The sequence below is a fragment of the Penicillium arizonense genome, assembly GCF_001773325.1.
Source record: "Penicillium arizonense strain CBS 141311 chromosome Unknown PENARI_contig007, whole genome shotgun sequence".
NCBI lineage: Eukaryota > Fungi > Ascomycota > Eurotiomycetes > Eurotiales > Aspergillaceae > Penicillium > Penicillium arizonense.
The window spans coordinates 557,277-584,906 of record NW_019173284.1 but is presented as its reverse complement, the minus strand read 5'-3'; the positions used below and the strand labels follow the sequence as shown (position 1 = coordinate 584,906).

The 27,630-nt window shown below is 49.4% G+C and overlaps 8 protein-coding genes across 8 annotated transcripts; 1 reads left to right on the top strand and 7 right to left on the bottom strand.

The window, feature by feature from the left end:
* Window positions 1-2,476: 2,476 nt before the first annotated feature.
* PENARI_c007G08263 (Zn(II)2Cys6 transcription factor) lies at window positions 2,477-4,682 on the top strand (the record flags this gene model as incomplete). The annotated part of the gene is made up of 3 exons (XM_022631058.1): window positions 2,477-3,493; window positions 3,555-4,351; window positions 4,424-4,682. The coding sequence occupies 3 exons, from the start codon at window positions 2,477-2,479 to the stop codon at window positions 4,680-4,682; spliced, it is 2,073 nt and encodes a 690-aa protein (XP_022489432.1).
* Window positions 4,683-5,412: 730 nt separating this feature from the next.
* On the bottom strand, window positions 5,413-8,931 carry PENARI_c007G04780 (ATP-dependent 3'-5' DNA helicase; the record flags this gene model as incomplete). Its single annotated transcript, XM_022630912.1, has 1 exon — window positions 5,413-8,931. One exon carries the CDS (start codon window positions 8,929-8,931, stop codon window positions 5,413-5,415), a length of 3,519 nt encoding a protein of 1,172 aa, XP_022489080.1.
* Window positions 8,932-9,197: 266 nt separating this feature from the next.
* Window positions 9,198-11,123, bottom strand: PENARI_c007G12002 (DUF4246 domain-containing protein; the record flags this gene model as incomplete). The annotated part of the gene is made up of 5 exons (XM_022631243.1): window positions 9,198-9,794; window positions 9,846-10,772; window positions 10,822-10,900; window positions 10,954-11,012; window positions 11,064-11,123. The coding sequence occupies 5 exons, from the start codon at window positions 11,121-11,123 to the stop codon at window positions 9,198-9,200; spliced, it is 1,722 nt and encodes a 573-aa protein (XP_022488927.1).
* Window positions 11,124-12,168: 1,045 nt separating this feature from the next.
* PENARI_c007G00723 (uncharacterized protein) lies at window positions 12,169-15,064 on the bottom strand (the record flags this gene model as incomplete). The annotated part of the gene is made up of 6 exons (XM_022630710.1): window positions 12,169-12,234; window positions 12,307-12,608; window positions 12,671-13,241; window positions 13,302-14,767; window positions 14,918-14,953; window positions 15,025-15,064. The coding sequence occupies 6 exons, from the start codon at window positions 15,062-15,064 to the stop codon at window positions 12,169-12,171; spliced, it is 2,481 nt and encodes an 826-aa protein (XP_022489169.1).
* Window positions 15,065-15,529: 465 nt separating this feature from the next.
* PENARI_c007G06125 (Yip1 domain protein) lies at window positions 15,530-16,622 on the bottom strand (the record flags this gene model as incomplete). Its single annotated transcript, XM_022630968.1, has 4 exons — window positions 15,530-15,779; window positions 15,842-15,991; window positions 16,057-16,465; window positions 16,535-16,622. The coding sequence occupies 4 exons, from the start codon at window positions 16,620-16,622 to the stop codon at window positions 15,530-15,532; spliced, it is 897 nt and encodes a 298-aa protein (XP_022488923.1).
* Window positions 16,623-16,908: 286 nt separating this feature from the next.
* Window positions 16,909-18,475, bottom strand: PENARI_c007G09318 (xenobiotic compound monooxygenase, DszA family; the record flags this gene model as incomplete). Its single annotated transcript, XM_022631110.1, has 4 exons — window positions 16,909-17,839; window positions 17,899-18,146; window positions 18,199-18,387; window positions 18,437-18,475. 4 exons carry the CDS (start codon window positions 18,473-18,475, stop codon window positions 16,909-16,911), a joined length of 1,407 nt encoding a protein of 468 aa, XP_022489217.1.
* Window positions 18,476-20,534: 2,059 nt separating this feature from the next.
* On the bottom strand, window positions 20,535-22,053 carry PENARI_c007G02323 (putative MFS transporter Seo1; the record flags this gene model as incomplete). Its single annotated transcript, XM_022630785.1, has 4 exons — window positions 20,535-21,448; window positions 21,502-21,535; window positions 21,593-21,843; window positions 21,894-22,053. The coding sequence occupies 4 exons, from the start codon at window positions 22,051-22,053 to the stop codon at window positions 20,535-20,537; spliced, it is 1,359 nt and encodes a 452-aa protein (XP_022489083.1).
* A 556-nt stretch (window positions 22,054-22,609) lies between these two features.
* On the bottom strand, window positions 22,610-25,268 carry PENARI_c007G09540 (pentatricopeptide repeat-containing protein; the record flags this gene model as incomplete). The annotated part of the gene is made up of 2 exons (XM_022631120.1): window positions 22,610-24,403; window positions 24,498-25,268. The coding sequence occupies 2 exons, from the start codon at window positions 25,266-25,268 to the stop codon at window positions 22,610-22,612; spliced, it is 2,565 nt and encodes an 854-aa protein (XP_022489087.1).
* Between the last annotated feature and the right edge of the window lie 2,362 nt (window positions 25,269-27,630).

Here is a 27,630-nt window from a genome sequence, read left to right as displayed (position 1 = left end):
CCACATAGGACATATAGACCGCTATAGCTGTACTTGGAACTAACTAGGAAGGGGTCGTCTTGACTAAATAGAACTATTACTGTATCAATAGTAGCCCGGTACTGATATGAGACTTCTATTCTTGGAATTGGATGAATCAGTCTCAATGCCGGTACTTTAGCCCGTGCCATTGACCAATTGAGGGCTCGTGGGATCACGGGCCGAGATACAGGTTTTATGTACCAGACCACACTTCAATTGCTCTGAATTAAATTTCATATGACGAGCCAACAAGGCTGAATGGGAGTCGATCCTTGTATTCAAACTCCCTTCAATGCACACGCCTCGCAAGTCAGAGTCTTTAATGATCTCCAACCCGCAGAACCACAATTGCTGCCTGCTGATCTCGAATGAATTGGTAGACAGGGGCCCCTCCTGGAACTTTGTTACCCTCCAGGTCTACTGAATTAGGTATAGCAGCCTCTGGATCAGTGGGGACACCAACCGCTCTCAGGAGATATACAGTAGCGGAAAGGAAAACAATCTCCTCGGGAGCCTCAGAAGGACCATGCTCAGGTAAAGCCACACTCGGGCCCACAGTCTGTCAAGAAGCTAGCGTCTGCTTAGCCCAGATGGAGAATGTGCACGGCCCAGACAATATAGATGTGCAGATTTACATGTGTTCCGAGCTTTGGAACCTTGAACCTCGTGCCGAGATGGAGTACGGCGGTTGCAATTTCCGCTCCTCTTCTGGCCCCCTTATTTCTTGCCTTGGACTAGAATTGCAGGACGAGTTAGTGATCATGCGCTGAACGACGGAGCTTCCAACTGCATTGAGATACTTGTGCCGATAATGGAGTCGATCCAAGGCTTGTGGGATTTTAGTGCATCTCTTTTCGATCTACTGTATCGGGTCCACCCTCCTCTGTCAAACCATCGTCGATCAGGCACAACACCGGTTGGAAGCCCGGACGAATGTTACTCCCCGCGAATCAAAAGGAGGTTCCAAATATTGCCCCTTCTGCGGTATTTCTCGAGACCAGCACACCGATAGTTTGGAGGTCAGGGAAAATAATTAGAAAAAATCCACTCCACCCTAGGCAGACCATGAATCATAGTGCAGACTATCGTTTCTCCATCCCAGCATGAGGGCCAAGTTCCCACAATCCACCTTAGCTCCCTCCACTTAGGACCGATCTCCGTCAAAAGAACGTTTTCGGCATTTTTTTTATCTGTGATGGCGCCCTGCGAGGTTTCAGAATTGCCGAGTATAAAGTCCGTTCAAACGCTATTATTCATGCTCTCCGTGCTCCGTACCGGACTCGTATCAGTCAGGGCTTAGCAATTTATTATGGCCCATTCAATTCTGGGCCCAGTCGACAAGTAAGGGAGAAAAAGCCAAGATTCAGAGAAAATTCTGACATCTCCATTATTGCTATTGAGACTTTGTAGATCCAAAAGCACACAAAGAAAAAGAGGGAAACAAGAGACCTGAATACGGAATGGATCCGAGGTTTAATAGTAAACTACAGTGTGTTCCAATTGATCTAATATCCAGGAAGCGCCCGGGGAGGCCGGGAGAGGTCCATTGACAGACGCTATGATCAGGATCCTCTCCAGAATCGCGTTCTGCATGGAGCTGGCCAAGCCCTAATCCCGGATATTGCTTGGATGTCCACCTCCCTGTGGCTTGGGGATCGTCCGTGTACCCCCTTTTTCTGTCTCTTTCTTTTTTTTTTTTTTTCTTTTCTTTTCTAATCACCGAGTCCCGAGGTTGACCCATGGAGATCTCCAGCGTTGCTTTGTAGTTCCGGACTAAATATAACAAAAATAGTTGATCTTCAAGGGGCATATAGGCAAACACTGGCGAATAGGGGGGATATAGTGTCACTTTGGACCTTTGCTGGGTCCGTTGGTGTACTTCGGCATTCCAGAGCTACCTTGGAATAATAATTAATTCTTTACGGTCCGTACTTCCCTACGAGGTATGCCACCCTACGGACGAGTCAGGACTCTCTCCAGACTCCGCTTGACTCCGCCGGACCCAAGCGCAAGTCATGGAGTTTAGCCGGAAAAGAGCTTTCCTGGATCAGCCCATAGTAATCCTTACTCGCAGACATTACTCGTATTAGATACGGAGTCGGTCGCAGATCAGGATCGTCTTACAACGCTTGGGCTCCTGGTTTTGACCGGAGGCTGGGCCGACACCAAAGTAGAACGCTTATGGAGATCACAAGAAGTAATTATTGGAGGATTGACGAGTCAATGGGCGATTTTATAGCGATTTATAGTGATTTATAGCGAATTTATAGCTGCGAGTTCCTTTTAATCTCCGCACGTCCCGGGATCCAATAGTTTGGGACCGACTTCCACCCCACCACTTCATCTCTCCATGCTTCCTTCATCTATTTCGGGTGATTGGGTGATGATGGAAAGATACTTGTACCCTTGAACTTTTGATCTCTGAGGGGAGTTTGGGCCTCGGGCTTTATATATCATGACGCACTCATATCAGTCCCAGACCCTGTCGGGTTTCCTCGATTCAATGCAGCAGGACGAAGCCTCGGCGTATTCCTTATTTGGCCCGACCTCATATCCTGAGAGCGTGGCATTCTGGCACGATCCTTCCGCCCCGGCGATGGCTGTGGCCCCCTCGTACACATCCAAGGAAGCATCCCTGCTCAACCCACTCGACCAGAAGAAACACAAGCGCACTCGAAGCGGCTGCTTCACCTGTCGCACACGCCGGATCAAATGCGACGAGACTCGTCCGCTCTGTGAAAGGTGTAGGAAAGGGTCGCGCGAGTGTGTCTATCCCTCGTCAACATCGTCATCCAAGGGTAGCGTGCGGACTACAGCCAAGTCGCGCGCAGGTCGTCCACCATCGCAAGGGAGCGACTCGTCTGGAAAGTACGAGATCGAGGCTATAAGCCCCCTAGATCCCATCATCGACGAAGAGGAACCCGACAGTGCCATATCCGAATCGCGACCGTCACCTCCCGCAACCACAAGGCCGGACTTACATAAGAGCCAAAGCTCGCAATCTCTCCGGAAGCGCAGTATCAAGCACACGGATGCTGGTTCGTTCATCAAAGAACAGAGTAGTTCGCCGTCGGCTGAGTCGTCGCACTTTGAATCGATGAGCGCGCGCTCGGGTAGCATTGGACATTCCACAGCTGAAATGATCAGCAATGCGCGCCTTCCAGACGATCTGCGATTTTATTTAAATTTCCACCAGGAATTCCTGACTACGCCGCATTTCTTCTTAAGGCAGAGTTGCTCCCGGTTCATTCAGCACAGCCTTATTGAGCTCGCGTTGCAGTATGAGCCTCTTCTCTACGCTCTGGTGGGCTTCTCGGCCTACCATCATACCTTGCGGAGCCCTGGGGGGAAGTTGTATACATTCCTGAAATATTATAATAAAGCCTTGATTCTCCTTCGGAAGTCATTGGGCTCGGGGGAAGAACACAGTGAAGCGACACTGTGCACTGTTCTTGTCCTGACGACCTTCGAGGTATTTACTCTTTCATTCTGTGGCCACTGACAATGTTTCTCTGACTGTGTGATTATTATAGGAGTACATCGGCGACTGGATGAACTTGATCGACCACCATCGGGCGGCACATGCATTGATGCTAGAATTATTGACACCGGAGTCCGCCAACGTGAATGAGCTACATACAAACATCTTCTTATGGTATGCCCGCTTCGATGTAGTGGTTGGGATCCTGGCCGGCACCGAAACAGTCTTGAATCGAGATTGGTACCTTCTAAAGGAGCAGTACGACGCCGACCAAGCCGCCATCTACCCCGATGACCCATCCAAACAACTTGCCCTCGTGGCATCTATCAACAGACGCTTCGGTCTTGACATGGCCTCGCTATATGCAAAATTGTCCCGCGGCATGGTCTCGATGGAGCAGTTCGCCGCGCAAAACGACCAACTGGGCCTGATGATAGAGCACGCAAAAGCGATTCTACGGACATTCGACGATTATGAATATAAAGTGCAGGAGTTTCCCCACCAGCTTCCCCTGACCGAGGATGACGTTACAGATCCGTACGCTCCTGGAGGTCTGCACCGTGGCCCCTTGTGGGACTTCAATTATGCCTGGATTGACATCCTCTCTACCGAGACAATGTATCGATACCAGGCCATGCTGGTCTTGGGTCAAAATCAACTGCCAGATTTGCAGGAGTTGGCCGAAGAGCAGTGCCGTTTGATTGAGACGATGGATCGCTGGCCACACAAGGATAATGGATACTGTATCATGTTCAAGAACAGTATTGGAATCGCCAGCATGTTTCTTCCAAAAGAGCACAAGTATCAGATGTGGTCCCGGCGGAAGATGGCGTTGATGGAGCAAAATGGGTAAGCCATGACTGCTTTTGAGATCTCATGTCTAGAACAATGCTAACCATGAACTGCGGTTGCTTTGAACAGATACTTCATCACACCTCGATTCCGATCCGCTCTCGCTGCCATCTGGCAAACACCAGAAATCGAACATTGGTGGCTTCCAAATGAGGAAGGATACACAGATATTATCCGCGAGGTTCGTGCTTTGACTGCCGAACGTTTGAGCCAGCCCAGGGATGAGCTCCGCGAGAACGTTCGTGACATGAAGTACATGTTTCGTGGGATGAACTTGGATGGCCGTGAAGACGAGAGCCCTTCCAGTACGAAGAGTGGTCACCCTTGAATAGTGAGAGAGAAGCTGCCAGGCTCGAGAGGCTCTCTTGCGACATCCAAGTTCAGCCTCATACCTTTTCTGGAGATTTTTGGTTTCCCCCCCTTTCGACAAATTTTACTCCCAGAATACTGACGCGAGACTTACCCCTAAGTCTGTCATAACGCCCGCACCACCGAATACCCTCAGACGTCCACGCAGTCGTATCTATTTCTTCACCCCCGGTTCTGCTTTTCATTCCACCTTTTGACGAACTCTCCCCTTCCCACAACGTCTCCTTGCTTTATAATACATCATTCGACCCCTGGCCTTCCTATCGCCCTACATACCCCTACTTACCATGCCATTATTATCAACAATTCCCTCAACCCCGAAGACATCTTCCTCGGTCATGACTTGATGTACATCTATTATACCCAACTTCTTATAGGACCATTGACTGATACATCTCATTCACATTATATTGTGATTTCTCTTGTTCTTTACATTGTGGTACCATTCACGATAACTTCTGGATCGTGTGTATTCAAAAAAAACTCTGAGTGGATAGGGCATCCAGGGAATTCTTACTATAGACCGTCCTCTGACTCCACGTAGTCAAGCTGCCACAACAACGAGACAGCAATCTTAACTTCAGAGCCGGAAAGAAAATAAAAAAGACCGAGCCATTTCGGAAGAAATCATTGCTATATTTGGAGCCTATATGCGTAGAGAGAGCTAGACTACAAGTACGAATGTTCCTTTAACTCTCTCCAGCACGACATCCGACCTTCCACGGCACCTCTTCAGCCCTAACAACAGTCTCCAAACCACCAGCCAACTCCCCAGAACCCCCAACACCAAACTCCTCCCCATCAAAATCCTCCCCCCAAGGCAAAGCATCAACATCAACCTCCCACCCAAGCAAACACCTCAAAACAACCCCAGCCCCAGCCTTACTCATAACAACATTCATCTCCTTACACCTTTCATCACAAACACATTCCACACACCCCTGCGGCGAAAGACAAGAACAAGCCTCGATCCGCGCAACCGCCCGCCGAAGAAGTAACCCAATAAACTCAAATGCCTTACTCGCAATGCCAGAACCACATGATCCACCCTTAGCATCATAGAATGTAAGACGAGCGGGCCGCTGCCGCGAAGGCGGCTGTAGCTTCTTTTCAAATTCATCGGGTACATTCGCGCGGCGAAGTGGCCGACCAAGTTCCTTCTTTGCGACTTTGCATTCGGTGCGGACGTCGCCGGGCGATGAAACGACGAAGGAGGGGAGGAGGGAAAGAACAGCGTGTTCTGCTGCGTGGATGGCAGCTGCGACGTTCAATCTGTGGGATTGGAGGATATCAATTGCACGTGTTGGGACATCGAGCCACATGCCCTTTGTGAGGAGGTCGATGGGCGGGTTATCGACAGCCACGGCATCGAGGACACGGCCTCGCTTGTCGATTTTGAAAAAGCCGTAGACGACGGCGTGAATTTGGATTGCGCCGAAGAATGCGCGGGAGGCGGACGGGTCTGTGCCTACGGCACGCATTGATTCTGTTTCTATTGGGTCGATGTCTGTGAAGTCCCGTTGTGTTGTGCTCCAATCGACGTGTACGCGGACTACGCGTGCGAAACGGCTGTCTGGGTTTAGTTCTTTGACCAGGTAGGTTTGGCCTTGGTGGAGGAAGATTCCCCCTTCGTAGATTGTGAAGAAGGCGCGGGAGGCTTCGACTTCTTCTAGGACAATGTTGCGGTTGTTGGTTGTGTCTATTACTGCGAAATGCTGGTCTTCCGTGTCGCGGATTGAGACGCAGCGCGAGGGCTGAGGGCGGAAGCGCTCGTTGCAGTGGTAGAAGCCCATGGAGTCTTTTATAAGGCGGGTCGGGGCGAGGGCGAGGAGTTGGTGGCCGAAGTAGACGCTGTCTTCTTCTGGGCGGATGGGCATCTCGAAGGCTGCGCATTGGACGTGGCCTTCGAGGATGAGTTCGTTGGCTAGGTCGATTTGCAGCTCGCAGTTTGGCCGTGTGAAGATCTCGTCTGGGTTTTGCATGTAGTGCTGGTCAGTCGGGTACCGGTCCCCGACCAGCACTGAGAGTGAATCCTTGTTGCGTCGTCCGGCTCGGCCGCTTTGCTGACGCAGATTCGAGATTGAGTAGGGGAATCCCATGGTGATGACAGCATCCAGTGATCCAATATCAACACCCAATTCCAGAGCGCTGGTTGCCACGATTCCCATCAGTCTTCCCTCGAACATTTCCTTCTCAATTTGGCGTCGATCTTGAGGGCTGTACCCGCCACGGTAGCCCATCACGAGTTTGCCCACCTCTGTACGCTCGAGACTATCGAACTCGGCTCGAACAGCCTGTAAGAGAACCTCGCAAAGCTGTCTGATGCGACAGAAAGCAATTACTCTCACGCCTCTGAGAATCAGCTGGCAAAAGAGCCTTGCCGTCTCAGACACTGTATCACCGCGTCCAGATGTAGGATCAGTAGGGTCCTTAAATGGGGTGTTCCAGCAGACAAACTCTTTGCGACCAGAAGGAGAACCGTCGAAGTCGATTAATTTCACATCCTGCACCCCAAAGACAGACTTCATATGGTCCTCAGGGTTTGCAACAGTAGCAGAGCAAGATATAAACTTAACATGGTGATTACCCACAGCAGCACAGACCCTGCGGAGCCGCCGCATAACGAAAGCGACATGGGATCCAAATAATCCATTGTAAACGTGGAGTTCATCGACAACGACAAACTTCAGATTCTTCAGGAAACTCCGCCAGGCACTTTCCTGTGGCAATATCGTGATGTGCAGCATGTCAGGATTGGTGAAAATGATCCGCGCCTCATCACGGATCAAGTTCCGACTCCCCATGGGCGTGTCTCCGTCGAATGTTTCGACCATGGTATGCTGTAACCCGTTCATATACTGTAGGAGATCCACCATGCTGCGTCGCTGGTCTTGTGCGAGTGCTTTGGTAGGAAAGATGTACATCCCTCTGCTTTCCGGGTCCTTTTCTAGCTCGTGAAGCATGGGAACTTGATATATAAGGGATTTTCCCGAGCTCGTCGAGGTCGATACGATCACATTGTGACCCTCGTACAGGTGATTGATTGCCTCTGCTTGGTGTGAATATAGCTGCGTAATGCCTTTGGTGTTATAAAGAGCGTTGACTAAGTCTTGCGAGAGCTGGAATGTCAGGTCTCCGAAGACAGGAGACTGGGCCTCGAACACTCGATGGCCTTCGGGCACAATCTGTGCATGATACCATTGCATCTCCCGAATTTCTGCGATAATTTCCTCGATAGACTTGCGCTCCTTTGGGATCGTTGCCGGCGCCTTGGTTACAACTGCAGGCGTATTTGACCCACTGCCTGGAGGTGTGGGCAGAAAAGCGTCCTTCTCTTTCTCAAGAGACTCAACAGGGTCTATGTTGTCATCATCGCATTGCACCAAAAACGCATTAATAGCGTCTGAGAATTTGGCATTGCGCTTCTCAATGAGACCCAGCATCTGCTTTTGGCTATAGACAGGCATTTTCAGATCCTCGTCTTTCATGCGACGCGTGGGCTTGGTAGGCTCCCCGGTTTTCGGGTGCCGTACCTCTCGCTTTAGATCACCGTCTACAAATTCAAACAATAGAACATGTCTGGTGCCGTCCGAGCCGTGAAAGTCGCCATCGGTGTCTTCGGCTGTGATCATGTCTGCTGAAGTTGCTAGACTCGATCGTTTGTGTAACCCATATTGAGCTATCTCCTGATCACCAGAGGTCATTACTTCAAGTTTCGCTTCATCCACATACTCGAACCGAACCGCTTGGGGAACGAGGACTTTGACTCGCGCAACATCCTCGATGGTGAGTTCCCGTCCCTGGCCAAGTTGGGATTGTACTGCCTTCTTTATGTTGTCGAAGGTGGTAGCAAAATGCTTGCGCGTGCAACAAAATGTATACACCAGATTCAAGGCCCGATGGATATGTGAAATGCGCTTGAAGGCATCTGGCAGTGGCCCGGATGGGGTTCGCTTTGGCACTTTCGAGGCAGAATTAGAAGCAGACTTCTTCCCTTTGGTCGGCTTTTTGATAGAGGGTTTCTTTGCGGCTCCGGATCCCTCTGCGTTAGGCTCAGGGTTGTTAGTACTCGTGGGCGTTTTGACAGCGAGGTTGAAGTGCGACGCGTCGGAGGGCAGAGGTACGGCAGGCTCTGGTTGATCGTTTTCATGGCTTCGTTTCCGTTTCAGTGTTGATACTGGGATTGGCTTTGACGTGGATCCTGCCATGTCGAAGCTCCATGGTGCTCTGTGTTGACTGTGACGGTACCGCAGGTTGGAAAATGGCCACGCGTGATCACGTGGGCCAATATTACCCAAAGTGGTATATGGATGCGAAGTGGGTCCCTCCAGGGCTGGTAGTATACGATTGATAAGTCCGAGAGACGAACTGGAGACGCTACTTTCAATTTCGATTGAATAACTTGACTGGTCAAACAATATACCATAAACTACGGAATAAACTCCTCATACATACGGAAGCAGGATGCCTGCTCTCAGTGCTCACAAAGTGAGAACTCTCCACTTTCAAACTCACGATTATGACGCTGAGAATGTGCTCCCCTCTCTTCCATAAGCTCAAGTCGGTACTGCTTTGCCTCTTCCATGGTCATAGAGGTTTTGGGCAAGCCATCGCGGACCATGTCCTGCAACTCGACCGGAAGCTTCGATGACAACACCCCATCAACGGCCCTTTGTCTCTCAACTCCCCAATCTTCCCGCTGCGGTGGAACATTGGCAGATGAAATAATCCGCATGTGAGGGTCAACCAAGAACAAGGCAATGATCTTGCGGTGACCAGGCTTGGATCGGTCTGCAAGTGAAAACGGCGAAACCCGATGTTGGATGACATTAGGGAACGTAAGAAGGCGACCTTCTTTGCACACAACACCTCCGAGCTCCTGTGTTATGTCATTTGTATTAATGCCTTCGCCCGTAAATCCATACACCTGTTGGAGGAATTCGTGTCGATGTTGTTCGTAGCCCACGTCCATCAGAGCATCCTCATTCGCGCGTCCGCGGAAACAGAGCGTACTTTCTGTGATGTTTTCACAGTCATAGTAGTAGATAGCTGTTGCACAGATGCGTTCGTTCTAGTTAGGGGTATTAGCGGGGTCTACGATATGACTTGGAAAAATACTAACCAACTGTCCCTCGATATGCCAGCTTCCCCCTTCGTATTCGGGATTCTCTGGGGTAAGCTCGATATTCGCTAGCTTCACAATCACTTGAAGACCGCTTCCTCGATATTCATTTTTAAGATCAACCCAGTCATCAGGCTCTTGATAGTCAGGCGCCTTGAATCCCCCATAAGGCTCCGGTTGTTTGATTGGCTCCGCAGCTTCCCATTCCCTGACCTTTTCCCAGGCTTCTGCTTCATCCTCGAAGTCTTCCTCAATAGGCCTGGGATCCTTGTGGTCAAGATACTCTACCTCGTCATAAGGTATCCTCTGACCAACGGCATAGGATGGCAATGTCAAGCTTTTGTTCCAAAGGGGAATGACTCGCGCGATGATTTTCTCAACAGCGCCATACAATGCTCGATGTTCGACGGGGTGAGCATTGCTGATGTATGAAACTATCCGACACTCACCATTTTCGAGTAGTTCAATGTCACAAGGAAGCCATTGAAACTTGCGGCTGTAATTTGTCGTGTGTCCCTTGTTGTAAACGGGCAGCAGTTCTCCCTGGCCCACACTGCTTAGACAATCCTCCAAGCCAATTACTCTGTCACGGAGTATGTGCGTGTGGCCATAAACGACAGGAAAGAGTGACTGGTGCACAAGATCAACCACTTTCTTGTTGGTTCCGGGATGATAGTCCTTTTGCTCCTCGGGCACAGCTTCGAACGGAGCTACAGCCTCTTTCAAAAGCTGTTTGAGGTCCTCGGGAATGGCAGTGTCTGACTTGACTACACCGATATCAAAGACATAGGTGAGGCCTTCGTTTTGGAGAACCTCGGCTTTCCATTGGAGCTCTTTTATGACCCAGTCCATCATGATTTCGGTCACGTCCTGGCCACTTTGAGAAATCTCTTGCCGCCATTTGTTAGTGATTTCCTCGTTATAAACCTAAGGACATAAATTTAGTAAAAGGGCTTAAAATAATTGAGGGGCCAACCTTTTGATCCCATCCTGGTTTATCTGTGATGGCATTCATCACGCGCATCATCAGAATCTCTCTGTAAACATAGATAATCCTAAAGTCGTAGTTTAGCCATTGAATATCGCCACCCTTAGCATATGTAAATACCAGGCTTCTTCTCCTAGAGCTGTGGGGAAAAGAGGACTTGTGTCATGGTTGGATCCGGGCTGTCTGGATTAGCCCATTGTATAATGATAATGACGCTCAAGCAGACTTACTGTATAGTCCAACGGCAGGGTAAACCCTGGTAGGTCAAATCTAGATAGCTGTGAAGACATTTTCGGTTGATCCAAATGAAATTTAAAAAGGAGAGACTCGCGTTTATATACAGTTGGGGGCGCTGGAGCCGCTAGGCAGGATAGGCAGAATACTTGGCGTCCAAGATGGCTTGGCCAATCAGTATCAGTGGGCCTCATTGCAAAATATCTCATTTTACGAGGCTGCAAGCTTGAGCTAAAATTATGTTAATTCAAATTGCTTGCTATTTAGCCTATCTCTAGGCACTTCCCACCCTCCACCCGGCGCCTGTGGTCTTTGGCGTTGGTGGGCGTCGAGGGCCGGGCTGCGAGAACAACAAAGTATGGCCCTGGTCGATTTGGCGCTTCAATTGAAATGCCCGTTGACCTAGAATTTGGTGTTCTGGAATAAGTTTGGCCAGTTTGTTACCGATTGACTCCTCTATTATGCCAATCACTTAATTGAGTCGCCTCTCCTGGGCGCAGAGGCGGGCGATTGCTCTTTACAATCACAGCCTTGTTGATTTTGGTGTTAGTAGTATTGGCGATAACGAGACTTTTCGTTTCGAGCTATTCTCGCAGCCAGTATGGGGAACAGAGGTGGTCTACTACCTAAGATCGCTCCCGTCTTCTGGAGTTCTCGGAGGTGAGAAAGACGGCCTTCGATATATATCGTGACTGGCACGAGGTAGATGAAGAAGGAAGATTAAAGATGAAGGGAATATTTTAATTAATCCAGTGTCCCATATGGGTCACTGAGGTTGTCTGGTCCATAGCACACTGATCTAAGTGTAAGACGCAGTATGTTGTTGCTCAATATGCAGGGTTCAAATCCTGGTGTGGCGTTGAGCTTACTTGGAGTATGGACGTATATTGAGGGAGACGGCGCATCCGGGTTTGGGCATTACAAAGAAAGGATATTGAATATTCACAGACGTTGTATTGAGGGCCGCTGCTAATCAAAACATGTTCACCTTGTCCTCGCCACCCTCACTACAAGTGAGAAACTCCGTTCTCCCCCACCCACCTTATGAAAATCGCGAAAAAATCACACACAAACAAGTCAGTAAGCCATACTATCCGTCGCCTAGTCCTCCTCCATGAGATCCTTAAGGACGGCGTAGAGCTCGTTGACCGTGTTTTCATTGTTCAGCTATGGCGATTATTAGCATTTTGAAATCAAAACAAAGAGAAGTAAAACAAAAGCCAGAGGGGGGGTACTCACTTGAAGGAGCACGTTGGCTACCTTCCCGTCTTCCTTGCTAGCCAGGAAGATCCGGCGGCCGGCAGGGGCCTCACCCTGCTGGTCACCAAAATGCATGCCCTTGAAGATGGCACTGTTAAGCATGACACGCAGGGCGCCGTCTGCGCGCATGATCATGCGGCCGGTCCGCTTTCCATCGGGGCCGAACTTGACATTGACCTTGAAGGTCCCGATGCCACGCTCCTTCCATTGCTTGTTGTCGAAGCAGTACAGCTTTCCCTTGTTGGCGAAGATGGTCTCCTCGTCTTCCTCGCCGGTTTCAACTGCGGATTTAGCGTTAGTGGTCACTCGATTCCAGATGAGACGTCGAGGGCGGAATACATACCAGGCTGTTCAACGAACCGCTCGTCGGTCTTCTCTGCCACGAAGGTGTCGTTGCCATTGCCTTCATCCTCTTGCTCATTATCGCTATCCTCATTGTCAGACTGCGCAGCACCGAGGGCTTGTGACTTGGCACCGAGTGGCTGTGCCTTAGCCTTAGAGTCGCCGAAAGAAGAAGTGACGTTGGGAGATGCGAAACTGGTCAGTCCACCGGGTTTCGCAGTAGCCTGAAAGGCGCTGCTGAATGCAGAGAATCCAGTCGAGTTGGCGGGTTTTCCAAACACAGAAGTTGAAGTACCAGCAGCGAGGTTGCCAAACGGAGAGTCTTCAGAACCGGCAAAAGCAGACAAGGAGGATGATGCAAACGCAGACGTGGAAGCTGTTTTGTTGGTGTTAGAGGGACTGTTGGCAGGAGCCGGTTCCTTTGCACTAGCCGACAAAGTTGTGAAGGGTGAAGTAGCAGAGGCTGATGCCATCGAGGACCCGAATGCGGAGGTGGATGTTGTCGAGGATTTAAACGCAGAGGTGAAAGGTGAGTCAGTAGAGGTATTTCCGAATGCACTCGAAGAGAAAGTCTATCAGAAAGGACTGTGTTAGTGAAGCTCATTTCCGAGCAATTAAGACAGCGAACTCACCTGGTTTATCTTGGTCTTGCGTTCGTTCAAATCGTTTATCTTCTCGGGTTCTCCTTTGGCAGTGAGATTCCCATCCGGAGGGACTGTCTTGGTCTCAGTGGGTTCCGTGGTAGCCGGGGGATGTTCGGTTGCCTGGGTGAAGATTGTGTTACTAATGGGTTCAAAACCGAAAGGGCCAGCATAAATGGTGCGCTCCGGGGTTCTGGTTAGATGGGGACTGGGCAAGTTATCTCCATGCGAGGATTCTTCGTCTGAGGAAATAGAGATGTAGGGTGAGATATCGTTCCCCGGTGTATCCTCGTCAGAGGATATTGAGATGTGGGATGGAGGGGCCGGGTATTGTGCAGCGTGGTCATGATATCTCTGGCGGTGACCATAGGTGGCGTGGACGCGCGAGTCAGGGGTCGAAACAAGGCACCCACGAAGGATGGAGGGACAAGTTGATGCCGTGGAGCCATTTGATTGTTCAGGCACCTGAGGAGGATCAGGTTTTTGGAACGACAAATTTATGTCAAATGGGACTCTGACTGGGATATGCGCGTGGCCTTCGATTGATATCTCGACAGTCAACTCGCAGTGCACCGTCTTGTGGTAGCCTTCCGCGCCAGAGCAAAGATCCCAGCGGTCACTGCGCGCCTCGGGGTTCTTGGGTGTTCCGGGGGCGGCGTTGAGGCTAATGGCGATCGATGGTTGACGTTCCTCAACCCAGATTTTGGTACTTTCGTCCTTGTCGGGACCATCCACTTGCCCTTGTTCGATGTTGTGATTGTGGAGGTTGATCATGCTGACGACAGCTTGCAGATGGCAGCGAGAGCTGTCGGGCGTGTTGGTGTCTCCGTCAGAATGCGAGCGAATACGCTCTCCACGGTCGTCATTTCCACTCTCAGACTTGACATCCACATACCCATGAGGAATCGCATCGCTCTCGGTCGTCTCCAGGGGGTTCTCCACGGGAAGAGGGGGGTGTACGGGGTGCAGGGGTTGCAGGGGACTTATGGATTCTTCGTAGTCGGGAAGAGATGACAAACTCACATTTGACGAAAGAGTACCGGCGGGTGCGGTCTCGGTCTCGGGCTGTTCAGCTCCGGAAGGCTTGTATGAGGTATGATCTTGGGCTCCCAACGATTTCTCGGGGGTGCACTCGCGCGATCGTTTCTTGGGGGGAGCGTCGGCTTCGGAGGTTGCGTCATTGTCGGACTCGTTGAGGGAGCGCTTTTTGCTGCCGTTCTTCTGAAGTGAGGGGTCTTGGGATCGTGAAGAGGTCTCGGGGGTGGACTCTCGGGATCGTTTCTTGGGGGGAGCATCGGCCTCGGAAGTTGCGTCATTGTCGGGCTCGTCGTGCGAGCGCTTCTTGTTGACATTCTTCTGGACTGAGGCGTCGAGGTTGGTCTCTTTTAGTTGCTGTCGAACGGGGCGTTCGCCTCCGTCATTGTCGGAGCAGGGTGACTGCGCAATGCCGTCGGTCACTTGAGGAAAGGCGGACGTTAGATCACATGGTCAGGTTTTATAGACGGATGTCAAGAGGCAGAGGAGCAGAGAAAAAGAGGAAGACGATATCAGGATCGCGGGGAAGAGAGGGACACTGCGGAAGCGAAGACAGCTATCTGGTAACTCACCACCGGGCTCCATATTCACTGGCTCTGTTCCCAGAGCTTGGAGACTGTCAGCGAGAATGTTCAACTATGAAGGGAGGTTAAGGGCATGTGCCCAAGCTGTCACTGACCGCCCGCCGAGGGGTCCTGCTCAAGCGAAGCAGGAGTCATGGCGCACCGTCCTTGGCTGAGGACAAACTTGTCGTTGAGCTATTGCAGATAGGTGGTTGCACAAGGCAGCCGAAGCTTGGTGGTTAACAAAAACCGATACTGGGTAACGGATTTGGGCCTGCTGGATCAAAGCAGAAAGAAAAATGGGATTGTAAGAGAGATGATGAGAAGAGAAAGATGGAGGGAAGAAAGCAAGCTGCCGGGTATTGAGTTGACCGCCGGGTGCGGGGCCAAACATTGAATACAGTGAGAATAGAGGAATTTTACATTTGTATTGTAGACGGATGTCGATCCGTAGACAATAGCAATTCATTGGACTAAATGCCATTCAAGGATATACCGGTATCCCGCGCTATTCTAATACAATGTCTCGCTATTGAGGCGATTCGATGCGCCGAGGCTCTCCATGCATAGCATGACGCATTGCCTCAACCCTGCCGAGCACAATATCACGGCAATAGAACCTTAACTGATGAAGCAGAGGCACCCGATTGCAACGTAGAAGACAAATAGTGGGTACACCGCGATGCCGACACGGTTCCGAACCACCCCCGAGCCTCCTAAGATGCTCACTCCAGCTGCCAATGACCATGCCACCAACACTAGATAGACCGGTATCCGCGCAATGGTAGGAAGCCCGAGTGCACTGAGCATTGCCGCAATGACCAAGGGGAAGAGCGTATAACCGATAATACAAATGGACTGGAAAAAGGAACTAGAAAGCAAGTCGCAATGTCAGTATATCGCACTCGAATGAGGAGGTCATATCCCACGTACATTTTGCCTCCAAGCAGCTTGATCTGAAGGGTCACAGCCGCCTCTCCGATCCAGACAATGCAGAATACACCCGAGAATACCAATGAGGATTGATCGCCCTTTGCGACAGACAAGAATAGACTCAATACCAAGCAGAAGATGAGCGGTCCCCTATAATGTCGAAGCAGTTGTTAGCTTGTCTTCATGCAGCTGCAGGGCCCCAGTGTGAAACGTACCAGAGATCCCAATCGCGCAGCCCTTCGCTCATGCCACCCTGCAGGACCACGTCGGCATCCGGCCAGCGTCCAACGAGTCCTCGAATGTTACGACCGAATCCTGATGCCTCGCCTCTCTCGGCATCACTCATACCACCACCTCCGCGCTGCATCATTCCTCCGAGGAGGTACTTCGGCCAAAGCACCTGGCGCATCTTCTCCCATACGGCGACCAAGTCGCGCGACAATGTCTCCCACACGCTCTCGTCAATGGTGTTCTGTGTCGCGCGACGATCTTCACCACCGATTGAGGAGGTCAGGTAGTTTCCGTATCCAGACGCATTGCCTCTGTTGCCCGAGTCGGATTGGATGTTGCCTCGCAGAGGGGCCGTGTCGGAGGTATCGCGCAGGGGGTCGTCGGCTTCGATGGCTGCAATCACGCTGAGTTAGAACTTGGTTCAAGTGCAGAGCGCAGTGTCAAAGCAAGATTTGCACTCACCGTCATCGGCTTCGATCAGGTCGTCGTCCAGGAGGGAATCATCATCATGGGGGTCACCATGGGGGTGACCGTGATGTACAGTAGCCATAGTTTGTATTGGAGATGTGAAAGAGCGCAATAATATCTGGTATCACCTATCACCTGTCACTTCAGGCAAAGCGGAAGATCGAAGGTATCGGGGAGTATGAAAGCGTGTTGGTCGAGCTGTCCCGGAAAGGCTAGAGTGGCATTACGTACCGCCCGGCACGGGATCCGTGATGTTTACTCCCGTTTCACTTCTACGACAATAGAAACATCTCATGCATGCACACTTTGGCATTCTTTGAAAGAATTTCATTGCATACAGAGGTTTTAACTCACTTAACGTGTGACATCTACTTATTTTCCTCGGAACCTTCGACATACGGCTCGTCTTCCTGGTAGACATCATACTTATACTTGCTTCCAATATGATCAGCCCGAAGTTCTTTCTGACCCTTACCAAACACCTTCTCACGGGCTGTGAGTGATGGCTCCGATGGATCTGGAAGCTCAGGATACAGTCCACGCCGCCTCAACTCCGGAATGAGCAAGTCAACCACCTCCTCAAAAGTGCCCGGCGTAGTGACGTAGGCGACGTTGAACCCGTCAAGGTCAGACTCTCGAATCCAGCGTTCCATCTCATCAGCAACAGTAGCTGGACTTCCAATAGCCACCGGACCAAGACCACCAATTGCAGCCTTCTCGGCGACTACACGAGGAGTCCAGCGCGGGATATCTTTGCTAGTCTTGAGCAACGAGTCAAGCAGACTGGTCACTCTACCAGCTTCCAAGGAGTCTGCAGCCGTGAGGTCCTGGTCAAGTGGGATCTTGGAGATATCAATGCCCGTCCATCCACTGAAAAGAACCAGGCCGCCAACCACCGAGGCGTATTTCTTCAGCTCCTCGTATTTGGCCCACGCTTCTTCGTCAGTCTCACCCAAAATTGGCGTGAAGGTCCCAAAGAACTTAATGGACTGCGGGTCCCGACCTCGTTCCGCGGCTAACTTGCGGATGTTTGCGATCTTTGGTCGCAGCACCTCTGGCGAATGGGCAGAGACAAAGATGGCCTCCGCGTGGGTAGAAGCAAAGTCTGATCCTGCAGGGGAAGTTCCTGCCTGGAAGAGGAACGGCGTCCTCTGAGGAGACGGATCGACGATGTGCCGTGTACTTAAGGAGAAGTATTTTCCCTTATGGTTGATCTGACGGACCTTGTCGGGGTCAATGTATGAGTCTGCCTCGGGGTTTGGTGACAGGGCATCAGGAGCCCAGGAACTTTCCCAAAGTCTAAGTAACCTGAGTCAGCTCTTGCCACTTTCAAGTTTAAGATGCAGTAAGTTACTCACTTATAGAGCACCCTCAAATATTCGTCTGCTTGGCGGTATCGTTCATCATGCTCAATGGGGCTATCCAATCCAATAGCTTTGAAAGCCGCCTTCTTGTATGAAGTCACGATATTCCAACCCAGTCGACCATTGGTCAAATGATCCAATGTGGAGAAGCGCTTGGCTAGCAGGAAAGGCTGCTCGAACGAAGTTGAGGCCGTGATGCCAAACGCGAGGTTCTTGGTCACTGCAGCCATCGCAGAGATGGGCTTCGCAAACAAGTCAGATATTGAGTAATCCGGTTGTGTTGTTTACACTCACGATAGTTGGATCTGTGACCGGCCACTGCGCAGCTCGTCGAATACACTCGTCCAGTTTACCCTCGTAGGTATCATGGCCTCCAGTCGTATCCGCCAGGAACAATGCGTTGATTCCTCCGCGCTCCAGCAGCTTCGCAAGCTCTACCCAGTACTCGAGGGTTCGCTTGGTTGCAGACTTGTCTTTGGGGTTCTATAGACTGTCAGCTTGATTGCAACGTCCGGCTATTTGCTACACTAACCCTCCACTGTCCAGGAGACAGATGTCCAACGGTCGACATGTCGAACGCATTGAGCAAGATATGTTTCTTGCCCGAGCCATTTTGGCTTGTAGATGCACCGGAGTCTCCCATAGCTGGTGATATATAGCAACAATGCTCTTTACAAAGAAGATTGTATTGCTCAGAAATTCCCGTCGCAGTATATAAAAATCAAAACGAGCCCCCTCGAAGACTCCAGCTCGGAAAAACGGCGTTGTCGTACCCCCGCACCATCCCACCTAGTATTTGCCCATCGGATATTTATCTCACGCCATCGACAAACAGAGGGGAACGGCAAAATTCCGAGTCGCGAAAGCTCGGTTCCTGCATAGGTGATTTATATATGGCGTGCCGTAAATGAAACATTCGCCATCTTCTCCACATGAGCCACATTGCATATTTTAGTTTGTAAAAGCTAGTACCAGCATAAGTCCTAACTGGCATCGGATAGATATAGGCGTTATAGAGTATTAGGTGACGCATTTCATCATCGGCCGCCAGATTGCGTGACGTGACACTACCGTCGGGATTTTTTTGGATAATACAAGGCATATCGATGTTGTAGCCAGTTAAATTTTGGTTTGTTATCTCCTACAAATGAGTTGTTCTGGTAGTTTAATACCTTTAGATATAAGTATAGTCTATCACCTAGCGCCTTGTTCATATAATGAGATGTCCACCGCGCAAATTCATATAACAACCTAGCAGTATCTACCCATATACCATATTCTCAATAATAACATACTATTGATACACGAAAGAATATATATCTTGAAAAGAGCCGAATAGCAATAAGCCCGCCCTATGAATTATCCAGAAATAACCAGCGCAGTACTGCAGACTTAAGCAGCTCTCAGTTCCAAGTTTATTGCGAAGAGTTCATATGCAATCGTTATTCTGCCCTTCTTTATCCATATTAAATCCCCAATATGCTTATTCAGTTAGTTCAAAGCATAGTAAAATGGCTTTATGGACACTCTGAGCTTCAAGTTCTCTTGGTCGGGGAAAACAGCTCTGGCTAAACCACCTTTCTTTCCCAACTTATACACGGCCAGGCAGTGCATGCAATCCCCACAATAGGCCACTATCTCGAGCCCATTAGACGTAACAAGCGCACATTTTCCATCTGGGATACTGGAAGAAGGCCTACTATGCAAACTCCTTTTCAGATACACAAGGAATGCTTGAGCTAAACGTTTTCAGTGGGATGTTTTCGGTACTCGAATTGGTTGCAATACTTCTATACGAATGGGAAATGATACAGCTCATGAAATTTTTGTCTCGCATTGGCACAGAAACGCTAGATGTTGGTTATAGTAGTATCTAGGTTCTACTAATCAAACAAGACTCTCAGCCTGCGCCAGACATTCAACACTTGCGGAGGGTGTATAATCAGAAATTAACCGACATTTTTAATGATCAGGTCAACTGCAAATCGATTATCATCTGAGTACCAAAACCGGTGAAGGTGTCACGGAGGTTATGGGTAACACATGACATTCTGGGTCCAGGTGTTCCTGGCGGCTATAGCTCGTGCAGAGCATAAGCAAGTGGTTAACAAGTACAAATCGCCAGGAACTATAAGCTTCGAAGAACTTATCGAGGGAATCTCCAACTCGTTTACGAGGGTCTGCCAAGTCTATATTACACTCTGGAAATTTGGTAGCATTCGAGGTTATGATTGCTCCTGATAGGAGAAAGATGCTTGGGTCTCTGAGCCCAGAAAATAATGATCTGGATGATTGGTGTGTATCTAGTATTTGTGCGCTACAACGATTATGTACAACAAGTTGGTTTATGCCATAACGTTACTGCCGTTTCTATCCTGCCCGTCTGTATCACGACCTCTTCGTTTCCTAGAAATAACATATCCGCCTTACAATATAGACAACTAAATTTACCTGTAGTCGCTTATCCGGATTGATCAACCTTCCCATGTATAATATCATGTTGAACTCCAGACTCGAGGCTACCCGAAACACCCGCACTGCCAGAATCAGAAAAACTCTCTCGACTCGACTTATTTCTCCTAGAAAAATACAAAGTTAGATAATTTCCAAGCAAAGATTAAATCAACAACTTACTCTTCCCGTGATATGAAATACTGAATCCCATGCGCGAGCCCGATCAAGCAAATCGCATTAGCAAGGACAAACGAGTAACCCTTCGTGAACCGAGGACCCTCAACAGTCTTGAACACAAGTAGCGGCGTCCAAGCCGTAGTAGACTGGGCAACCGTATTGACAACGATAAGTGTCAATGCACGCTCAGTAGGCGAATATCGCAGCTGGCTGTTAATCCACCCATAGAGAACACTAGACATGGCAACAGCCGAATAAGTTGTCAAGAAAGCAAACCAAAGGGCCGATTCTGGGACATCCCATATGACAAGAATCACAAGACCGAGGATATTCCAGAGATGGGACACGGTAATTGCCCAAGCAGGGCCGAGGAATAGATCCGAAGAGAAACACACGAAGAGTGTATAGAATATACCTAGCGCAGGAGATATAGCAGCCAGCTCATTCAGGCGACTTGTAGAGTACCGGCCAAGGCTCTTCAGCCACAGTTGATATCCACCGGCACTGGTGTTGACACATGCATTCCAGAAGAAGATATCCAGGCATAGCATAGCCCAGAATTTCCAGTTGCGGCCGACCCTGAGCACTGTGCCCCAAGAAAGAGGCACTTCCTCTGTTTTATGCTTGGCGCGCTCCAGACGAGATTTGGCGATTTGGACGTCTTTATCTTTCAGCACGAATTTATTGGGTTTATCCGGCGAGCCTGGCAAGATGAAGTATCCGAGGATCGCAACTGGGAGGGTAATGATGGCGCAGATGATGTACATCCATCTCCATCCTGCGAGACCATTCACGCCGTCTAGTCGGCTTGATGCACCAGCTTGGATGAGACTGGCAGTCAATGTGCCGAATGTAAGACCAACGTAGAAACAGCCTCCTCGTCGGGCGATTTCGTCGCCTCGATACCATGAGCCTAGAATATGTTAATATAAGGCTTCATTTTGGAGGGGGGAATACTATGCTCACCGAAGATATAATGCATCCCTGGAAAGAAACCCGCCTGGTGGAAGTTAGTAAACATCCTACCTCACACTTAAACGAGAAAGATCAAACTTACCTCAAACCATCCCACAAGGAACCGATACGCAGCCAATTCAGCATAAGAGTTGGCACGATACTGCACCAAGGTGAAAATCCCCCAAGCAACATCCATAAACGGAATGACCCAGGACATGGGAAGCCTGGTGAACAAGTACGCGAAGGGAAGCTGGCCGACCACAGCACCAATGGTATACATGGTCTGTAGCTGGACGAGCTCATTGCCATGAAGACCCAGATCATCCTTGAGACCAGAAACATATGCATTATCTGCTGCTCGTTAGAACCGACATATGATCACAACAGGAAGTGCTTCTTACTGATATTGGCCTGATCAATATATTTAGTCCAATATGCAAGAAAGGCATATGGAACAATCAACAGATCCAACTTGAGGATAAGCTTTCTCTCCTCTTTTGTATCTTGGTCTGTGAACCATTGGAGGTGGTACCATTTCCGCCGTTGTTGAGGGGCGGTCATCTTTTCGCGTAGGAGTCACCTAATATGGAGGAATTGGAAGAGTTGGAGGAAAAAATAGTTTTTCCAGCTGGTTTTATCTATGGCTTCGGTCATCAGCCGAGAAAGGCGTTGTTTGAGGTACTTCAGCCAAGATGCAAGATGTCACTAGAGTCGGCAATTGCGTGCTGTAGCGTATCTTCAACAACGATTGCGACAGAATAGCCGCAGATTAGATAGCGCCGATCAAGTCGATGAATGGGATTGCAGATAGCTTGTCGCGAATAAACGCTGAGTATTTAGATAGAGTTGGCATGTGGCATGTCAATAATCGTGCGGTGGTCCTAGAGTGCGTGGGTGCCGGGGCCCCGATGTAAACTGACAGAATTGGAAAAAGCTCAAGCGTTGAAATAAATCTCCGTAATATTCCTTATATGAAGTAGAGAATGTACCAATGGTATTATGTACAAATGCATATGCAACGCCGTCTATATCCCCAAAAGTATGATGTACAAGCATTATACAAACGGACCTTCACTCGGTCCGTGAAAAGCAAAGATAAAAAGGCCCAATGCAGGCCTTAGTCCTTCTTAGGGAAAGATTCATCCCATTCCGGGACCTTCTCCTCCACCTGCTGAGAAGAACCATCTTCGATATTCTTCTTCCAGAAAGTCTTCTGGGCTTCCAATTGGAATTTCTTGATACGCTCACCACCGAACCTCTTCTGCTCGGGTGTTGGGTAGATAGTCTTGCCCCTGAAGTTCTGAATAACATCTTTGTCAGAGTACTTCTTCAGCATGTTCGATTCTTCCATCAGGATCTTGCGCTCGGCCTTTGAAACGAACGACTTATAGTCGACCTTCAGAGTATCGTCGACTACCAGACGGATGCGCGACAAGACCTTGACGGCCGAGGCACCGGCGACGGAGTCTGATTTTTGGTTTTGGAGGGCGCTCCAGCGAGTTTTGTGCGAGGGGGCTCCAAACTCCATTGCCTCATGGAGCTGGGCGGTATAGGGTCGCAGGGTGGCGAGGGCTGCCAAGCGCAGCTTCGCTTGGATCTTGCGGCCTATATCTTGCAGTCTGCTCCTGGTGGAGGTTTCTTCCATGTCAAGGCCTCGCAGGTGCAGGAGGACGGAGGGTTGGCTGGAAAGGATCTGGATCAGTTCTAAGTAACCCTCAAGGACTCGGATATCCGGGAGGATCAACGCTTTGCCCATCAAGGACATCAGCTCGTTTGCGTGCTGAAGAACCGAGTGGTTGCGACGGTCACGGCGACAGATACTGAGGGCGACGTGGAATGCTTTTCCGTTTGCTACACCGGAAGGAATCATCTGGTCCCGTAAAGCTGCGACGCCGACTTTGCTAGAGCGGGAAATGCGGAGGAGGCGGAAATATTGAAGGTAGGTGACGCTATCGGGTTCGATGAGATGGTTGGTGTCTTCCAATGTCAGAAGTTTCCAGTAGTTGATACCAGCCTCCGTGCCGTGAGTTATGGTGAAGCAGGCATTCAGAAGAAGAGTGAGTTCTTTGCTGTCTGGCTTGAGGAAAGAAATCTCCGGTGAGTCTGGGACGACAGGCTTGAAGAGGTCTTCAAATGATTCTTCCTCTTCTGGTTCTTCTTCCTCTAATTCTTCTGGTTGTTCTTCGGCAAGAGGCTGGGACTCCTCGTCCGGCTCTGCTTCTCTCAGGATTTGATTATTCTCATCCACAAAGGGAACATCTTCCATACTCTCTTGCCGTTCTGAATGGGACTGTTCGAGTGCTTGGGTTTCTTCATGAGTGATCCTGCGACGGGATGAACTCTCAGACTCGACAGGCCGTTTTTGCAGTATGGGAATACCCATAGTTTGCTTATACAGCTCCATGACATTGTAACAGTCAATGTCACTAGCACCGTCCAGGAGCAAGCTAGCCATGGCATTCACAACAGAGTTGTCAAGTTCCAGGGCTTGGTTCTTCCACCGATAAACGATATCGGCCCAAATCCGCTTTCCTTCGGTCATAGCCTGAGCCTTCCGCTCAAGAATCTTATCAATCTCTTCAGGGGACATTTTCTGAATATCCCTACGAGCTGCGAATTGAACGGCGCCCAGGATAATCGTATAGGTGGCTGCGTCCGGAGCACCTGGTCCCTCCTCTGGTAGGTCTCCGGCAATCTTCCACAAACGATCCATATCATTATGCCGTTGGCAAACCGTAAGCATGGCGTTGGTGTGGATAATGCTCAGGCTGACGCCGGAGTTCGGGGAGGAGATCGAGCGGTAGACAGAGGCGGCAGTCTTGACGATATTCGGTGATTCTGAGGCTGAGCTGAAACCCTTCAACATAATTGTGTACGTCGATGGATTCGGTTTTCTGCCACGTTTCTTCATCTGAAGTAGTATACCCGTTAGCATGCAGTTCAAGTAATCCAAGCACTAGCAACTCCCCAGTTCCCAGCACCAAGCAGAATGACAAAACACTCACATCATTATAAAATTTGAATGCAGCTTGCGGGTGATTCTGATCCATACAATATTGGAACAGGGTATTCCAAGCAACATCACATCTCATACCCTGCTTCGTTCCAGTACGGATCAGCGCCGCCGCCAGGGCCGGATCACCGGCGTGCAAAATGCGCGACACCCGTTCTGCAAAGTCACGAGGATCGGACAACCATTTCAGCTCCTCAGTGATGACCTTGTTGGGAACTTTGAGTGATTTTATCATCGAAGGACTGGGTTCTTCGGGAGCATCACGATTGGCAGTCTCAGTCTGAGAAGCTTGATCTTGCGAGGCATCATTTTCAGACGCCTCGGTGCCAGATGTCTCTGTTTGAGTAGACCACTTCTCTGCAGCCTCCTTATCCAGAGCCTCGCTTTCAGCGATATCGCTATCAACATCATACCGGCCGCCGAGCGATTCCTTGCCAGATGCAATAGCCATCAACAAGTCCCGATCTTTCTTTGAAGATAGACCATCCTTGAATGTCTTTCGATTCCCCCTTCCTCTGTTCGTCGGCTTTTGTCCATCCTTCTCGAAACGGCCTGGGGCGGGGCGCGAATTCTTGCGGTAGGAGTCGTTTCGACCGGAGGAGCGTTCGGAGGCGTAGGAGTAGAACCGGGGGCTAGATGAGAGCCATGTCTGTGTCTGCGGGAACCGCAATGCAGCTGCAATGGATGCGCGGTGTTGCTGCGCGGTGAGAAGTTTGCTGCGCAAAGCTCTGTTCACGAGCGACCCCGGAAACCGGAAAGTCATGGCCGGGTTTCAGTGGTTCCAGGCCAGTGTCGAGCTTGTATGCCGTGTGAAATTCTGAGACAAAACAAAGAACGAACAATGGCAGGTCAAAGAAATGAAAGAAACAAACAAAAAGAGACAAAAAGGATATTATGTCCACATTGCGTGTTCGAGATACAATCTCGAAACAATTTCGCAGATTGTAAGTACGCGCTAGTCCATATCGGGTTAGACATTTACGCCTGGATATTCAGGCTGCCAATAAAAAAATTATTCTGCCTGAGGCGTAAATATAACCAAGACCGGTGTTGTTGACACCTCAGGCGTGAGATCCAACTAGACTGCAACTAGTTTAGTTCCCTTCCAAACCCTTGTTCCCGGCGGGCCTGGACGGGAGCGCTAGAGCACATTCCCAGAGTCTCATTCCCTGCGTTAAGTACTTTACTAGTTCCCGAATCTAGATCTGCATTCTCCGTACAGAACCGTGGACGGGCCGTCTCTAAACGAACTATAGAAACAAGCCTTTGTACAACTTGGCTTCATTATCTTGTCCTACATAATAATAATTGGACAAATGATTTCTCTTATAGTCTAAGCCACAGGTTTCAGAAGATCCATACTTTCAGTCCGAATCATTAATTAGGGACAGTTGCGTCCCGCAAATCCTACACTGTCACTCCCTGGAAAACATGTCCCGACGAGCAAAGACTCGTATAGATAGATCCATCAATCCTTGTCTTGCATCAAAAGCATACGCTGACCTACATGTAAAATACACTCGTTAACCAACATAAGCACTAGCCCAAACCAAAGAACTCAAATCAACCAGAAAAAGAACACATTACATGCGCGATGCTCAGCAATATGACAAGTCCAATAACATAAAAGTACCATAAACACGAGCCTAACCAAAACCAGCCTGCCCATCCTAGCGTTAGCGGCCAGCCTAAGCAGCTACTAGGCCAGAAAGGAAAAAAAAAGGTCAAAACCAACTCTAAACCCCAGACCAAAAATTACCGCCACGATGATATCGGTGGCTGATACTAACGTACCCTAACTTACTTCAGCCACGTGGAGATGGGATGTGAGATGCTAGCCTAGTTACCGAGCCGAGACCTTAGTTCCTGGTTCTGAAACTAGTCACTAGTCACCGCTTGTTAAGTTACTTACTGTACCTTACTACGTTCGTATACTATACTAGCTCGCGCCTCCCGCTTTGTACATAGGTACAGGTATAGGTACAGGTACAGGTACATCATGCATGACATACAGTAGCCTAGCTTTTGCTTTTTGCCCTGTTGCTCTTTTTGTTCTAGTTCAGGTACCGGTATGCTATGTGTTCGGGTGCATGTACGCATTGACCTGGTGCAGTAACTTAGTGGTGCGTGGTACATTTACACCTATCTAACTTGAACAGTTACCTTCCCTAACTTACGCTATTTCAAGGGTGATGCTGTAACGTATTGGTACTTGATCTGTGATTTCTGTGCATCTGTGTGCGTGTGCGTGGCTCAATCCTAATTTAGGCTAGGCGTGGCTTGTCCCGGCTTTAGTGTTAAGAAACCGAGTTTCAGTGTAAACCCCCATGTCTCTTTGATCATCCTCTTGTATTTTCTATCGATTCTGGCCTGGAATTAGGGTTCCTTATTCCAAAATAAGGCGCCTTTGCTGCCTAGGTGGGTTTGGTATGTACAAAGCAGCACATGAGCAATGACAGCCAACATTTGAGCACGTTACAGAAACCAAAGGCCAATCAAAGAAATGGAAAAGAAAGACCAGAGAAAATGGAGTCCGGTTTAAATGGTACACACAAAATAAAACCAGAGACGAAAAATAGTCCGTATAGCATAATGTACGTTAAGCGGAGGAGAAAGGAAAGGAGGAGAAGGAAAACACACACACACAGAGAAAGAGGAGAGATGAGAAGATAACCTGCACATGGCATAGTTAAGCCATAAGATAGGAAAAAACAATAGGAAAACAAAGACAACATAAACTAAAACAAAGAACCCCCATGAAAACCATTTTGGGAGAATGCTAATCAGTAAAATGACAGATGCAAAAAAATCCGCCGCGCACCATCCTTGAAGCCACGACCCTGGCCAGCGAGCAAGAGATATGAGAGAGTATGAGTGTAGAAGACACAAACGCACATCCCTTCGACATTCATCATCGATTCTGAGAACAAGACAGGAAACTGAGGGAAGAGGAAGAAGGGAGCACATCCTCTCAGCTCGAAGCACACTCTAAAATAGCAAGGAGAATCACAGGTATAGAACAAAGCCGGAAAAGCCACTCTTTGATGAGGATCATAAGCCTCAAGAGGTTGGTATCATTGCAATAAATCGGGAGCGGGGGTTGGAGGGGAGATGAGAAGAGGGGG